Source organism: Saccopteryx bilineata, chromosome 1 (assembly GCF_036850765.1).
Source record: "Saccopteryx bilineata isolate mSacBil1 chromosome 1, mSacBil1_pri_phased_curated, whole genome shotgun sequence".
Classification (NCBI taxonomy): Eukaryota; Metazoa; Chordata; class Mammalia; order Chiroptera; family Emballonuridae; genus Saccopteryx; species Saccopteryx bilineata.
This window is the reverse complement of record NC_089490.1, coordinates 13,077,032-13,092,304: the sequence shown is the minus strand read 5'-3', so window position 1 is coordinate 13,092,304 and position 15,273 is coordinate 13,077,032. Positions and strand designations below refer to the sequence as shown.

General features: G+C 56.7%; 1 protein-coding gene across 7 annotated transcripts in view; it reads right to left on the bottom strand.

Annotated features, from left to right (window-relative positions):
* The window catches only part of ANKS1A (ankyrin repeat and sterile alpha motif domain containing 1A), a 188,024-nt gene that overhangs the window by 26,500 nt on the left and 146,251 nt on the right, over window positions 1-15,273 (bottom strand). For all 7 annotated transcript variants that reach the window (XM_066280963.1, XM_066281035.1, XM_066281191.1 and 4 more), the window contains one exon: window positions 3,926-3,992. In XM_066280963.1, coding sequence (XP_066137060.1) covers window positions 3,926-3,992 — 67 coding nt within the window. The remainder of the gene's footprint in view (window positions 1-3,925; window positions 3,993-15,273) is intronic.

Here is a 15,273-nt window from a genome sequence, read left to right as displayed (position 1 = left end):
GTGTCTTCCCAGGGTCTCCAGATCCTGACATTCCCCTGGCGGATGAGCGGGGAAGGGAGGACATCTATCTGCTATCTCCGCGGATAGGGCAGGGATGAGGGAGGAAGAAAGTTCAGCCCTTCCTGGCACAGCCTGGGTGCTCTGCACTGAACGCCTTGACCCCCTTCCCCGCCCCACTTCTCTGGTGCTCACAGACAAGTACAGAAAAGAGAAGGAAAAAGAGAAGGGAGGAAGAATTGTGAGGAAGGAAGAGGAACAGGAGAAACCAACTACGAGAACATCACCTCCGGAGAACTCTTGACCCGGTGAGAGTCATCCTGTTCCGGGACTTCCGCTCAGGGCAGGTCAAGGCCTGGTAATCTCAGAGCCTGGTGACCAGGGTCTCGGCTCCCAGTCTTGTCTGTCCTCCGCTGCACAGATGGCGGCCGGGGTCCCGGGCAGCCTCCCGGTGCACGCTGTAGCAGCACTCCAAGATGCCGAGTCTGGGCTACTTAAGCTCCCCTGCCCTTGAGCGGGCCGTCCGCTCCGCGGCCCTAAGCAGCAGGCTCTTGTCCGCCCCTGAAGTCAGGTGTTCCCGGCTGCTGATTCATTGCTGCCTGGAAGCCCCCAGCCGGGCGGCTGCGGTCCTGCCTGCCGCCGGAGGGTGTGTGCGCTCACAGAACCGCAGCGGAGTGCTTTGTCTAAAGGCTCCTGGGCTCCACGCTGCCTGCTGCCAGCTCCACAGTCCTCGCGTGCTCTCATCATGTCTGGCCCTGCCCCTCCTCCCTCTCCAGCCTCCTCCCCTCCACGCTCAGGAAAATACATCAGGGATCGGACATCAAAGCAGAGGCTTCAGCTGTGGCTGCCAAGGGACGACACAGCAGCACTAGCATCAGAGCAAAATGACAGATTTCCCAATATCCGATGCCGGCCGATTCACACGCCAGCGTGAAGGGAAAGACAGCGAGACTTAACCTCTAGCTTGGGGGGCTGATGACAGCTTCTCAGGGAGAACCAAGAGGAACATGCCCAGAGTTTTGGCTGACAGTTTGTAGGACAGCCAGAGAGGGGACAGAGGAATGACACTGCCCTAAGGACACAGTCCACAGGCTGAGTAACCCCCACTCGCCACCTAGGGAGACTGTGCCTCTGCCAAGAAGACACATGGGTATCACAAAAACAGTGACAGAGTCAGGACGTGACACCTAAGATTCCACAGGTGAGGGCACTGAACAGCCTGGAAGTGACTTCTCCCCGGGCCTGGCGGAGCGCAGGGGAGAAGCGCCAGGCCCAGAGCAGGCCGCGCACAGCTGGAAGGAGAGGGCTTGGGGAGGCACTGTGGACAGGGGAGCCACCCAAACCCCAGGTCCAGCTGCAGAAACAAAAAGGTCACAAGTACCGACAACCCAGGGGCACACGTTGCCTTTCAACATGCGGGGGGACACGGCATCTCGCAGGCTGTAGACAGCCTGGCACAGGAGGTGCCCTTTGTGCGGCGGATCGGGCCCAGGAGGAACAGGCACTGAGCGGCTGCTCCATAGCTAACATGGCTGGCTCTGGCAGAGGAAAGCCAAGCAGTCCCCTCTGTCTGACAGAACAAGCGTTCAGTGAGCAAGGCCAGAGCGATCTGGGCCAGCGGGAAGGCTGACCCCCCTGGACCGAGTGGGATGAGCTGTAAACCACATCTCACGGAGGAGTTTCAGGTAACTAACCCCAGTGCTGGCAGCCCAGGGGCTCATGGTCCAAAAGAGGACTCGGATTTCAGTGCCACACAGGGTCTCTCCCTTCAGGACATGAGCCTCTGCAGAGCTAGCCATGCCACAAGCCATGCCGAGTGAAGGGCTAGATGTGGGGGGATCTGCTCCCCAACCCAGGCTGGCAAACCCAGAGCCCAGGTCTCTTCTAGATCCAAAGCTGAAGGACAATCGGAACCCTGACACTGGCCACTCGGAATAAATGAGAGTTCTGCTTTGGTCTGGGCTGAAGGCTGGGGCTCCCCGAGGTCCCAGGGGAAGCCCCCTCCTGACCTATCAGACAGAAAGCAGAGTTGCTGGGCAGGCAGGCTGAGCCCAGCCTCTGCAGTGGGGCGGGCACAGCAGGGGGCCTCGGCAGCATGCCTGGGCGCACCTTCTGTTTGGGCACGCCGTGTGCCTGCCCTTGACTTCCTAACCCAGGGTCCGGAGGATGATCCAGCTCAGTGAGCACTAAGACAAGACAGTGCTGGGAAGGCGTGACCAGACAACTCTCAGCACTCACACGGGTCCCTGGGGGGCAAGACCTGGGGGGCGGATCCAGGAGGACGAAGAGTTCCGTGTCAGCAACGCCAAGGAGAGGGCTCTTCTAGGAGAGGTTTTCCAGAGGCGCCTCCATAGCCCCTCATTTAGCAAAGCCAAGGGGTAACGGCCTGCTTCTGACCTCAAGCTCCAAGCTCACATAGTGACCAAGGCTCCTCTGACACAGGGCACAGGGAGCAAAACTTGGCCTCCACTGGACCGACCGTTATCGATCCCACTGCGGGCTATGCCCGAAGCACAGCTTTGAAAGTGAAAGTCTTCCCATCTACTTCCCACGCACACCTGAGTCCTGGCCCAGCCTGCAAACCACAGCAGACTGCGAGACCACCTGCCGAGAGCAAGCAGCCGCCTGGGAACAGGTCACAAACCCTCAGCTAGGCGAGCGGCTCTGCAGCCGGCCCCGCAATCTGAGCCCGGCACAGACAGACCAGATCCAGCTGGGCCCTCCCTGCCAGAACCCAGGGGTGGGGGGCGCAAGGCTGCTGGCGGGAACCCGGCCCGGGGAACCCGGTCTGGAAAATGGTGCTGGGAGACCACCAGGGGAGCAGATGCCCCTCTTCTCCAGGTTCCTAACACGAGTTAGCAGTGACTTCAGGGCCAAAGACAAGCAAAGCCACTATGTGTTGAGCATCTCTCTAGCCCCAGTATTTGTACATATTCCGCATGCCGTAAACTACCTGTGAGGTAGGTGCTATTACCCCAATGCTGTAAAGAGGGCACCGGGGGCTCAGAGAAGTTAAGCGACTTGCCCAAGACACACATGTATCTGGGACCAGGATTTGAATTCAGGACTGAGGCTTCAGAGCCTGTATTCTCTCCACCAGCCCCATGGCCTCAGCAGGTCCTTTCTCTGTGATGGGCATACTTGCCCCCACCCACGAGACCTCCTGCCGGGGCCAGAGGGCCATGGAGGAACCAAAAGTTACTTGGCACTAGCAGGTCAATCCTGGATGGAGCCTCCCGAGGAAGCAAGGAAGTCTGAGGCACCTTCAGTACTGTCCCCTGACCTAAGCTAGTGACACAACCACGATTCTGACATCCAGGACAACAGTTCAGAGGTGGCCTCCCTAGACCCGTTTCAAACGGAGGAAACAGAGGCAGCCCTCAGTCCTTGGCTTCTGAGATGAAAATAATACCCAAAGTAGCAGTAATCTGAAGTAAACATGGTGGATGACTAAGTAGATGGAAATATGGAGAAAGACACAGGAGGGAACAGCAAAACCGACCCCCCCGGGAGATGCAGGCTAGCGGTCCGAGGCCACTGGTCCAACCCAACACTCTGCCGTGGATCAAACGAGAGCCACGTTCCTGTGGAGTCAGCGCCAGAGCCGCCTGGGAAGCTGGGAGACCAATACCGAGAAGCGCTCCAATCTAAGCCACACAGAGAAAGCTTACCTTTATGAAAAGAATTTTGTGTGACAGCCGTTCATTAAAAAAAAAAGAAGTTTCTTAATAGGCAGACTGTGGCTGTGGCTCTATAGGACAGCTAGATGGGCTGTCCACATCAATGAGGGCCGGGTCGTACGAGCACGACGTGGTCTGAGGCTGACCTCTCACCCCTAAGTGCCTGTCTTCTGTGTCAGAGGGAAAACCAGAGCCCAGAAGGAGCCCCAGGTCATGTTCTGCGGGGAGACGGCTGCTCGGTACCATACCTGAGATCTGCTGCTGCTCCTGAGAAAAGTCGATGCCTTCCCCGATAGAGCTCATGATTTTCTCAATCTGAAATGGAAGAGGAACAAGGAGAGGCTGTGAGGCTCAGGCTAGGCAGGCTGGCTCAGCATCCTGGCACCGCGGGCCTCTGGGGCCAGCACCAACCTGCAAGCCATCGGAGCACCCTGCCACTTGGCCGGAGGAAGCCCCCTCTGGCCACAACGCAGCAGGGTCTAAAGACATCCTCTGAAGGGACTCGGTGGGTGACAGTCTGGGCTTGGCTGCTGGACATGCCGAAGAGCCTCTCTCCCGGGGCATTCCAGTATCCCCGCACCCCAGCTCTCCCAGGCTGGCCCAGGCTGGCCCAGGCTGGGCAGGGTGCAAGAGCAGGCCAGACCCGGCACCTTTCACTGCTCAGGCTAGCTAGCATTTTTATTCCACGAAGAGGCAAAACTTGGCCAGCTCTGTCACAGGTAATACCCCAACTGCCTAGAACAACAGTGCCTGGCAAGGCACGAACATTCAACACATCACTGATATTGCGTGACCACCCGTTCTGAGGTGTGGGGCCATTTCCAGAGCTGAGACAAGCACATCATCCCAAACAGAGGGTCTTCTGCTCCCTGGAGGCCAGCAATCCCAGACAGAGCTCCGCATTCAGGGGTAATGGGAAGGACACAGACACTTGTCCTTCCCCAGACTACAGCGGACAGCTGGTCTCGACACACCAGGGTTGCCAGCACTGCCCCTGGACAAACCACCTGTGCCAGCCACCTGGCTTTGGCCACCCTGAGCCAGACCCAAGGCCCCACCTCAGAGACCTCACCAAGGGCAGGGCCATGCTATGAGATGGGGGCCACCTTCTCTTCCTCCCCTCCTCCTCCTCCTCCTCCTCCTTTCTGGGTTGCGGTGATAATGAGCTCATTCACTTGCTCTTTTTCCAGAGAAATGGAAAGAGGACCTTTTGTTCCAGGGCTTGGAAGCTTTCCTCTAAGTGCAAGTGAGGAGCCTGGGCCTGACAATCAGAAAAACAACAAGTCTGCAGCCAGCCTGCAGCTGGCAGACAAGGACGGCACATTCACACCCGGCACAAGAGTACAGGGCCAGCGCCGCCGCTCCCGTGCAGCCTGCAAGGGGCAGAGGGGGCGTTCTCCACTCAGGTCACTGGACAGCCCGTAAACGCACACAGGACCACCATCCCCGGGCTCAGCAGAGGCAAAGGGACTCGGGACGGCTGAGGGGTGGGGGCTTGGGACAGCTGAGGGGTGGGGTGTGCCTCTCCGCAGTGGACCACCATCCCCGGGCTCAGCAGAGGCAAAGGGACTCGGGACGGCTGAGGGGTGGGGTGTGCCTCTCCGCAGTGGACCACCATCCCCGGGCTCAGCAGAGGCAAAGGGACTCGGGACGGCTGAGGGGTGGGGTGTGCCTCTCCGCAGTGGACCACCATCCCCGGGCTCAGCAGGGGCAAAGGGACTCGGGACGGCTGAGGGGTGGGGTGTGCCTCTCCGCAGTGGACCACCATCCCCGGGCTCAGCAGAGGCAAAGGGACTCGGGACAGCTGAGGGGTGGGGTGTGCCTCTCCGCAGTGGCCCTGGCCATTGCAACGCAGCCCGCTGGGCAGCACGGTGCAACAGGGAGGGACCCAGAGCGACAGGCAGCACTCTCCGCGCCCAAAGCCTCGGGTGCCCTCTGTGAGAGTGGGGAGAGCGCCTGCCTCCCACGGAGGGCTGTGTGGACCACAGGTATCATGCACCTCGAGCACCAGCCGCAGACCGGGCTCACAGCGCGTGTTCGACAAAAGGCTCGTATGCTTTCCACGGCCCCTTAGTAAAACTCCTTTTTAAAGTAAAAAAATATATATTTTTACTTCCATTCACTTTTTTGACAGGTAAAACATCCACAATTCAAAATTGAAAAGGTACAAAAGGGTTATTCAGAGAAAAAGTCCCCTTTCTGCCCCTGCCCCTGTCTCCTCTCTGGAAGAAACCAGTATAACCAGTTTCTCCAGTGTCCTTCCACATCTGTTCTCTGCGCATGTAATCAAACACACAAATGTGTCCCACCTCCCACACTGACAGAGGCATTCCATTTCCCACGAAATAACACACCCTGGAATTCTTTCCGCGGGATTTGCTTTTGGAAAGGGACTTTTTTTCTGAAATGGATGCGGCGCAGCGTCCACTGCGCGGCTGCGTGGTAATTATCCACCTGGGGCCCTGGTGTGCCCGTGCGGAGTTTCCAATCTCTTCTCATCTAAACAGCATTCCGGTCAACACGGTTCTCACACATCTTTGTTCACACATGCAAGCCCGTCTGCAGAATAATTCCCAGTCACTTTCTGAGAGTCCTCCCAGAAACAGGACATTGAGTTAGCCACAGGAACCTCACAGGTCACATAATCCCACCTCCTGCCCCAGCTCCGACATTGCTAAAGGCCTTCCTGAGAGGGTGCAGTTGCTAACTGGCCTAGTGAGTTCGCCCCATCTGCAGAAAACACAGATTTATAATTCGTCCTTTTATAGACTTAAGCCCCTTTTCTAACTTCTGCCCAGTGGTCCCTCCCGCCGTTCCCCGAGAGCACCTCCTCTTCCACAGGAAAGGCCTGGACATAGCTGGACACAGCCCTTCTGTCCCAAGACAAGCTGCCTCCACCCACTAGCTGCATGGAAGGACAGGTCAGTGCCGGTCCGGTCCAGAAGCCTGGCTACCAGCCAGGTTACGGAGCCGCGACACTGGGCACACAGCAGGCACACAACAGGTATCTGCTGATGGACCATCTTTGTCCTTTTCCACATTTAGAGGAGAAACGTGGGGCGCCTGGGGTGAGGAAATGTCTTCCTACATGGGGACGGGTCCTTGTCCCGGGGCGGCCCCATCAGCGCTGGGATGCCTCCTCCAGGCCCAGTGGGCGCACATGGGTGAATCGCCATGGCACCACCACGGGGGCTGGGAGCAAGCATGCTTATTCGCCATTGTACCTGCCCCAGGCATGGTTCATAGTAAAGGGGGGGGGGGGGAGAGGTTTACATTTACTTAGCGCCACCAATGAGAAAGCTGTTTTCAAGGCCATGCAGTGTCAAGGGCAAAAAACGCTGGAATGGAGGTGACCCTGTGTTATCTTAGGAAATGAAACCATCACCTAATGTCCAACCCAATGTCCATCGCCCCAGCCAGCCTCGCCAATCGGCATCTCCTGGCTGCCGGGGTCATGAGGTTTTGCCACAGGGCCTTTTGAGGTCGCAGTCAACAGAGGCGAGCCCCTGCTGTTTTGCCCCGTTCCTGCCCACCCCAGGACGCACGCTCACGCCAGCTACAAAGGGCCAGGAGACGCCCAGGTTTCCACGGCCCTCTGGGTGAGCGGGCAAGGGCACTCTCAGAACTCTTCCACCCCAGAGAGAAAGTACGTCTTGTTTTCTGTCAACCGCAGTCGCTGAGACAAGCTGAGAAGGTCCTGGTTTACAGAGGCCCTGAGAGGACCCAGCAGTTTATTGACAGCCTGCAGTCTACGGCCACACCACCCTGAACGTGCCCGATCTCGGAAGCTAAGCAGGGTAGGGCCTGGTTAGTACTTGGATGGGAGACAGCCTGCAATCCAGGACTACTCCCCACCTTGGTGGGTGCTCGGGGCCGGGAGGGCAGTGGCAGTGAAGGGTCCTACTTGGGCAGAGAGTCTGGCAGGTCCCTGTCCCGGCGCCGCCAACACAGAGTGTCTGGTGCTGTGGCACTGCCAGCCCAGGCCTGGGCTGGGGAGACAGCGAGGAGCTGGACCACAGTCTCTCCCTGCCCCACCCCCGCCATGGCCCGGAACCAGCAGAGTGGATGCAGTCATTCCAGTCTAAAAGGGGCAGTCGCAGCAGACAGACAGATACCATTCTGCTCTGACAGCAAATTGTGTGCAGTCTACCTGCTCAGGTTTAAAAACTATCGGTTCAGCGGCTCTCCTAGAAACAGGCTGCCTCTCGGGATGGCGGGGGGCGGGGGGCAGGGGGCAGTGATGGAGGGGCTCTGCCCTGTGTCTCTCTTTCTATTGTCTAGAATCCATGTCATTTTTGGAGAAAGACGGGAAATGGCCACTTTGCATGAACTCGATTACAGAACTTACATTTGTGTGTTTGGTAAGGAAAGACCTGAAGGTTAGCACCATTACGGACTCAAGCCTTCAAAAAGTACCTGGCAATGTTCCATTTTCAGAAAGTATTCAGGACCATTCTATTCTGACACCCCACCCCCACCCCTGCCACCAGGGCTGTATAAAATGTATTCACTAGATGTCTGAACACAAAACCAAAACCAGACCGAGAGGTACGGCTGCTCAGGCCACCAGACACCTACCTGCTAGTTCGGAACTCAGAGTCCCGGCCGCCCACGGGCCGGCGACAGGAGGCAGTGCCGTCTGCAGAGGGGACTCCACGCCTGCCTCCATCCCTGACCCCTAGCCCGGCTGCCATCAGAGTCCCGGCCGCCCACGGGCCGGCGACAGGAGGCAGTGCCGTCTGCAGAGGGGACTCCACGTCTGCCTCCATCCCTGACCCCTAGCCCGGCTGCCATCAGAGTCCCGGCCGCCCACGGGCTGGCGACAGGAGGCAGTGCCGTCTGCAGAGGGGACTCCATGTCTGCCTCCATCCCTGACCCCTAGCCCGGCTGCCATCAGAGTCCCGGCCGCCCACGGGCCGGCGACAGGAGGCAGTGCCGTCTGCAGAGGGGACTCCATGTCTGCCTCCATCCCTGACCCCTAGCCGGGCTGCCATCAGAGTCCCGGCCGCCCACGGGCCGGCGACAGGAGGCAGTGCCGTCTGCAGAGGGGACTCCATGTCTGCCTCCGTCCCTGACCCCTAGCCCGGCTGCCATCAGAGTCCCGGCCGCCCACGGGCCGGCGACAGGAGGCAGTGCCGTCTGCAGAGGGGACTCCATGTCTGCCTCCATCCCTGACCCCTAGCCGGGCTGCCATCAGAGTCCCGGCCGCCCACGGGCCGGCGACAGGAGGCAGTGCCGTCTGCAGAGGGAACTCCACGTCTACCTCCATCCCTGACCCCTAGCCCGGCTGCTAGGAGCCGCTCAGACCCTGGGGGGGTGGGGGACAGGGAAGATATTCTTCCCCAGGCTCTGATGGGTACTGTGTGTGTCAGGAAGTGTGTCGGGCACGGCCAGGCCACAGGAGAGCCACAGGCCTTGGTGCAGCCTGGGCCAGGGCCTGCGTGAACCCTTCCTTCCAGGAGGTGGGACAGTCAGAAGCAGTGGCTTGCAGCTGTAGCCAAATACCAGAGCAGGGATCGGCCCGGTCAGCTTGCCTGGGAGCCGAGGCCAGTGGAGGGGAGGAGGGAAAGGGTCTGCCTTCCTTCTGTCTTCTTTTGTGCAGATGGGAGCGTGAGCCGTTTCTGTGATTCACCAGCAACTGAACTGGCTCCGGCCTCGGACACTCTCCCCTAAGCCCCCTTCTGCTGCTGCCTGGGGAGCATCTGTGCCTTCGGACTCACCCACCAGGCGGAGAGCACACACGTCTCCCGGGCCTGGGCCTCCGCGTTTGTCTCTGTCTCCACCCTGACACTTTACCACCGTGCTGGCCCAGAGGCACTCCCTGCTTTGCTGCTACTCCCGATTAGCTGTCCCATGGCGTGTCACAGGGACACTGCCGAACTATGATGGTGAAGACCCTGTTTCACACTGTGTCTCCCTTAGGTCCCACAGGGCCCCTTGTGCAGCGCTGGCCCAGGGCAGGTGTCACCTCACTAACACGGCAAGAGGGGAGAGGCAGCCCCACTCGGCTCCAGCCTGGATTCCCTCCTCATCTTTCTCTCAGCCTAGGCTCCGTGGCTTCTGCTAGACTCTGTGGCTTGTCCTAGACTCCCTAGTGACCTCAGAGCCCACCGCTGGCCCTTTCAACAGTCCTGTGGGGCTGCAACTCACTGGCAAGCCAACGTGGTACCCATTTTGCAGGTGTGGAAACTGAAGCTCTACTCTGTGGGCCAATTCCACACTCGGCACAGCGGCACAGTGGCACAGCTCTCCCTGCTGCTAAGTGCCGCCAGAGGCCGGCCTGCTCCCAGGGCAGCCCGAGCTTTCTGCTGCAGGGGGCCGGGTGGCAGACCGTCTCCGCAGGCCAGCTGGCCATGCTCGGATGGCACTCCCGCTCCCCGGGACCCACGGTGGAGGAGCTGAGCCTGCCTGGCGCCTGTGCCCAGGCCACCGTCAGGTGACTGCTGACATCAGCGCTGCCCCCTCCGGCGGCACAGGGAGCCCTGAAGACTGCTGACCGCGCACTCCAGGCCGGAAGCCACATCAAAGCCGTCACCACCTCCGGCCTCCGCCTGAGACAGGCCCTCAGCCTGGAGGGGGCTCCGACTCCACATCTGAAAGAGGGTCACTGGCCAGCTCCGCCTTGTTTGTCCCCCTCTCCACCACCCCCCCCCCCCCAGGCTGACTGCACGAGGCCACGGGCAAGACAAAGATGGATGGAGTGAAATAAATGATTTGTCCTGATTTCCTAACCTTGTCAACTGCTTTGAGGGGAGGGAGGCAAGAGGCTGGGGGAGGGCTGTGCAGGGGGGAGGAGATCCTGCCTCGCCCCTCTGTCCCCTGGAGCAGGCCTGCGGCCCCCTAGATCAAGGGCGAGGAGCCTCTTCTGCAGAGCCTGGTCTCCTCACAGCGAGCACTCGGAGTGGGACCATATTCATCGTCCTGCCCCCATTCCGGTCCCCTTTACATTGTCACCTTCTTCTCCACCCTTTCCCTGTTAGAACGAGAGACAGCACAGCTGTCTTTAGGTAAGACTGCCGCATGCTTGTGCCTGCCGGACGGGTGGGGCAGGGAAAGCCACAGCCCTGACAGGTCTCAGTTCCGAACGCCCTTCTCCTCCACGCCCCACCCTCCCACGGGGCCTTGCTCCCCAGAGCGCCTTTACCCCACGTCCACGGGCGGGCCCTTCCCCCAACCCGGAGGGGCTCACGCCCTGCCCCACAGTTTGACAGAAAGGGACTCAGTCCTCCCTCCTTGTAGACAACACCTGCCCCGCGACCTGCTCCCTAGAATAGACAGCCACCGTTAACGCCCCAAGAAACTGCTGAAAGAAGAAAAAAAGTTAGGAGACCTAGATTTCAATTAACTTTATTATTGCTTGCCACATAGTAACTCTGGGTTGTGCGCCAAGTTCTGGCTTTAAAAAGTGGGACAAGAATCTAAAAGATTAATGAGGATTATGTACTTCGGTTGTAGTCCAATTTGCACAAACGACCTTCTCTCCGGGAGTCGGCTTATTGGGGGGCAGGAAGGGCGGGTGGCGAGGAGGAAAGGCTGTGGTCACCTCAACCACTGTGCGACCAGCCTCTTGGTCCCCTGGTTTCCCTCACCACCATGACAGCGTCCGAGTAACCTTGCCCGGGCCCCATCCTTGCACAATGTGGGCTGCACCCCGTCCCCCTGCACTGCCCTGCTAGTCCGGCGATGGAGTGAGCCGGCCCCAAGAAAACGCCCCGAGTCCCCACTCACAATCCATTTCCTCAGCATGGCGGCCGGGGACAGGATCTGACATCTGTTGGCTGCTTGGATTCTGCAGGGGGACTACCACCTGCCTTGTAATGTCAGAGCCATCAGGCGTGGAAATCTGAGCACCAAATTACACATACTCAAGACATACAACAAGAACTACATGTACGTGATGCAAATACGCTACCGGTGTCCATCAGCTGTCCCGGCGTGTCCTGCAGCTTGCCACCCTAATCATCTCTGAGCTCGTGAAAACAGGAGGAAGTCGGATAAATGGGTTCAGAGTCCCCGAACTTCATCTGAAGGGTTAGCTAAAACCTTTCAGACGAGCCTGACACAGAACAGCACATACTTCACTGCTTCTGTTTCCATCAAGTTCGATGAGAGGCCCAACGAAGCTACAGGGGTGAAAAGGTCAGGAGTTCTGGAAGGGGGGGTAAAAAACAGACTGGGAAGGGACCCGGGGGAACTTCCTGGGGTCACGATGATATTCCGTATGTCGACAGGAAACTGGGTCACACAAATGCATGTATTTATCAAACTCAAGGAATGATAAATACATGCATTTGTGTGTATTTAAGACTTATGCATTTAACTCTGTATAAATTTACCCCCTCCAATAACTATAAAAAATATAAAATGTTTAATGATAAACTGTACTAAGATCTGCAAGTTACTCGGAAACGCATAAAAAGGAACATGATTTTTAGGTGGACGGAGCTATGGATCCCAGAGGAAGCCAGTACGGCAAAATGCCAGCCGCAGAGCCCCCACTCTCGGCGGTAGAAGAGAAGTACTCGTTATTCACGCCTCTTTCAAGTTTTCTCTACGTTCAAACTTTTCAGAATAAAAAACTGGGGGGAAAAGATCTCTTTCAGAATCAAACCTTTTTAGAGAATAGTAGATTATAAGTTCCACCTTGGTTTGAATGTCATCGTTTCTAATGAACTGTCCAACAGGCAAAGGCAGGGGTCCTCAAACTTTTTACACAGGGAGCCAGTTCACTGTCCCTCAGACCGTTGGAGGGCCAGACTATAAAAAAAACTATGAACAAATCCCTATGCACACTGCACATATCTTATTTTAAAGTAAAAAAACAAAATGGGAACAAATACAATATTTAAAATAAAGAACAAGTAAATTTAAATCAACAAACTGACCAGTATTTCAATGGGAACTATGGGCCTGCTTTTGGCTAATGAGATGGTCAATGTGCTCCTCTCACTGACCACCAATGAAAGTGGTGCCCCTTTAGGAAGTGCGGCGGGGGCCGGATAAACGGCCTCAGGGGGCCGCAGTTTGGGGACCCCTGGAAAGGCAACAGAGACAACGGCAGGTGGGAGAACTGACGCCATCCTTCTGCGGCACCGAGCTTTCAGGGTGAAGGGAAGGGCCTTGTGGCACAACCCCTCGGCTGTGCTGCGTCTCTACTCCGGACAAGGCTGACCGTTCTCGACAGTCTGAAAACTCAATCGTCAGTGTTCCCAAGGGGTGAGCAGACCCCAGGAAACTGCTTCATATTAATGAGACATAAAAGACACTAATCCCTACATCGAGGTTTTGTGTGTGTGTGTGTGTGTGACAGAAACAAAGAGACAGAGACAGAGAGAGGGACAGATAGGAAGGGAGAGAGATGAAAAGCATCAATTCTTCGTTGCGGCTCCTTAGTTGTTCATTGATTGCTCCTCATATGTACCTTGATCGGGGGGCTACAGCAGAGTGAGTGACCCCTTGCTCAAGCCAGTGACCATGGGCTCATGTCTATGATCCCACACTCTCAAGCCAGCAACCTTGGGGTTTCAAACCTGGGTCCTCTGTGTCCCAGTTTGACGCTCTATCCACTGCGCCACTGCCTGGGCAGGCTCACTGAGTTTCTTTAGCATGGTTAATAGCACGTTAGAAGACCTGGCTTACGGTAGCAATACGCTAGAATACCTAGCCATTAGGACGTGTTTGTATCCTTTACAGCCTGAAAGCAGTAAAATGAGACCGAATCTCTGCTCAGAATACTCAGAGAGCAGGAGAAAGGTGTGTCTGAACTGGGCTGAGAGCTTATTATACAATCGCTCTCTTACTTCAGGAAGTCATCATTGCTGAAGATTGAATCCGATGCTCGCAGCAAGGCACCCTTCTCCGTGAAAGCACTTCTGATCAACAATGTGAACACGAGAGCCTGCAGGGCGGTTTGGTCTTAGGGCCAGGCTCTACCCACGGGTTCTCTGCACGGAGCACCAGCTGACGGCCTCCCTGAGACTCGGCTTATTCTCACAGCCAACCTGGGGGAGAGCTGGGAGTCTTCTCTCTCCACAGAAAACAAAACATCAGGAAAATTATACCCTGGCCGGACAGCTCAGCCAGTTAGAGCAGAATGCCAAAGTGCAGAGCTTGCTGGCTTGATCCCCGGTCAGGGCACATACAGGAGCAGCTTGATGTTCCTGTCTCTCCCTCTCTCCCTCTCTCTCTCTCTCTCTCTCCCTCTCCCTCTCCCTCTCTTCCTCTTTCACTGAAATCAATCAACCAAAAAAAAAAAAATTACAGAACACTCATGGTCATAGCACTAGAATTATGTAATCAGTGCCCAATTAGCTTTTATTATTATTATTATTGATTGAGAGAGAGAGCAAGACAGGAAGGAAGGAGAGGATGAGAGAGAGAAGCAGCATCAGCTCGTAGTTGCTTCACTTTAGCTGTTCATTGCTTTCTCATATGTGTCTTTACCGGGGGCTCCAGCCCAGCCAGTGACCCCTGCTCAAGCCAGAGACCTTGGGCTCAAGCCGGTGACCTTGGGGTTTCACACCTGGGTCCTTAGCATTCTAGGTCGACACTCTATTCCACGGTGCTACCACCGATCAGGTCCAATTAGCTTTCTAATTCATGGCCTTCACCTTATTTAGGGCCTGGCTTCTTCTGTACCAGAGCTCAGAGGGCAATTTCAAATGTGTGGGACTGAGACCACCAAAGGGGCAGTGTGTCGCGGTGGAAAAATGAGGACTTTGGAATGAGAAACTTGAGTTCAAAATCCATTAATTAGTTGTGACACCTTGGCCAAGTCATTTCATATTTTTTCAACTCGCTTTTCTATAAAGTGTGAAAGATCTCCTCACTTGCGAGGTCACTGTCATGGACACATCCACCTCCCTTCCTCAGGCCCCCCTCAGGGCTGCTGCAAAGCTCTGGTGCAGCGCACAGAAGTCCTGGCCTGCGTCTGGGCGCAGACCGGGCCTAATAAGCAGTTAATTTATAGTGACAGGTGTGTGAGCAGGCTCCATACTGCGTAAATTTAAGACACGGGGTCTGCGTGTCATGCTGTGTTCCCTGAATGACATCACCCTAGCAGGAAGGCAGGGATCTCGCTGCTGTGAGCACAGGTGCTGACATCTCCTGCCTCTCCAAAGGCAACGCCTGCCCCTGTTCCCGGGAGATTTCAGTCCCTGTCACGCCCGGGGGCCATGGCAGGAGCTTTCTTTGCACCCTTGGAAAAACAGGGCTGAGTCTAAAAGCCACTTAGCCTTCCCTCTGTAACCCACTTGGCCAGAGGCCAGCCTTCCTTAGGCCAAGAAACATCTGCAGACCTTGTAAGCCACAGGTGTGGGGATTAGTCCACACCATCCTCACTCCCTTTCTTGCTTCAGTGCGAAGAGATCAGGAAGGGTTTGCACTCATGATTCACAGTCTCTGGGTTCCAAAATAAACAGCCTTCTACCTAAAAAAACAAGTTAATCAAAACCCCCGGTTGCTCTGTGTGCCTGTGTTTTCCTTAAAGGACAGACCAGAGGGAAAGGGCTTCCTCCTGACAGCGTGTTCAGAACACGTTGTGCGAACAATAGTCACTTCCTGTACACTCAGCTGGAAGCGGCTTCTCCATCCAGGA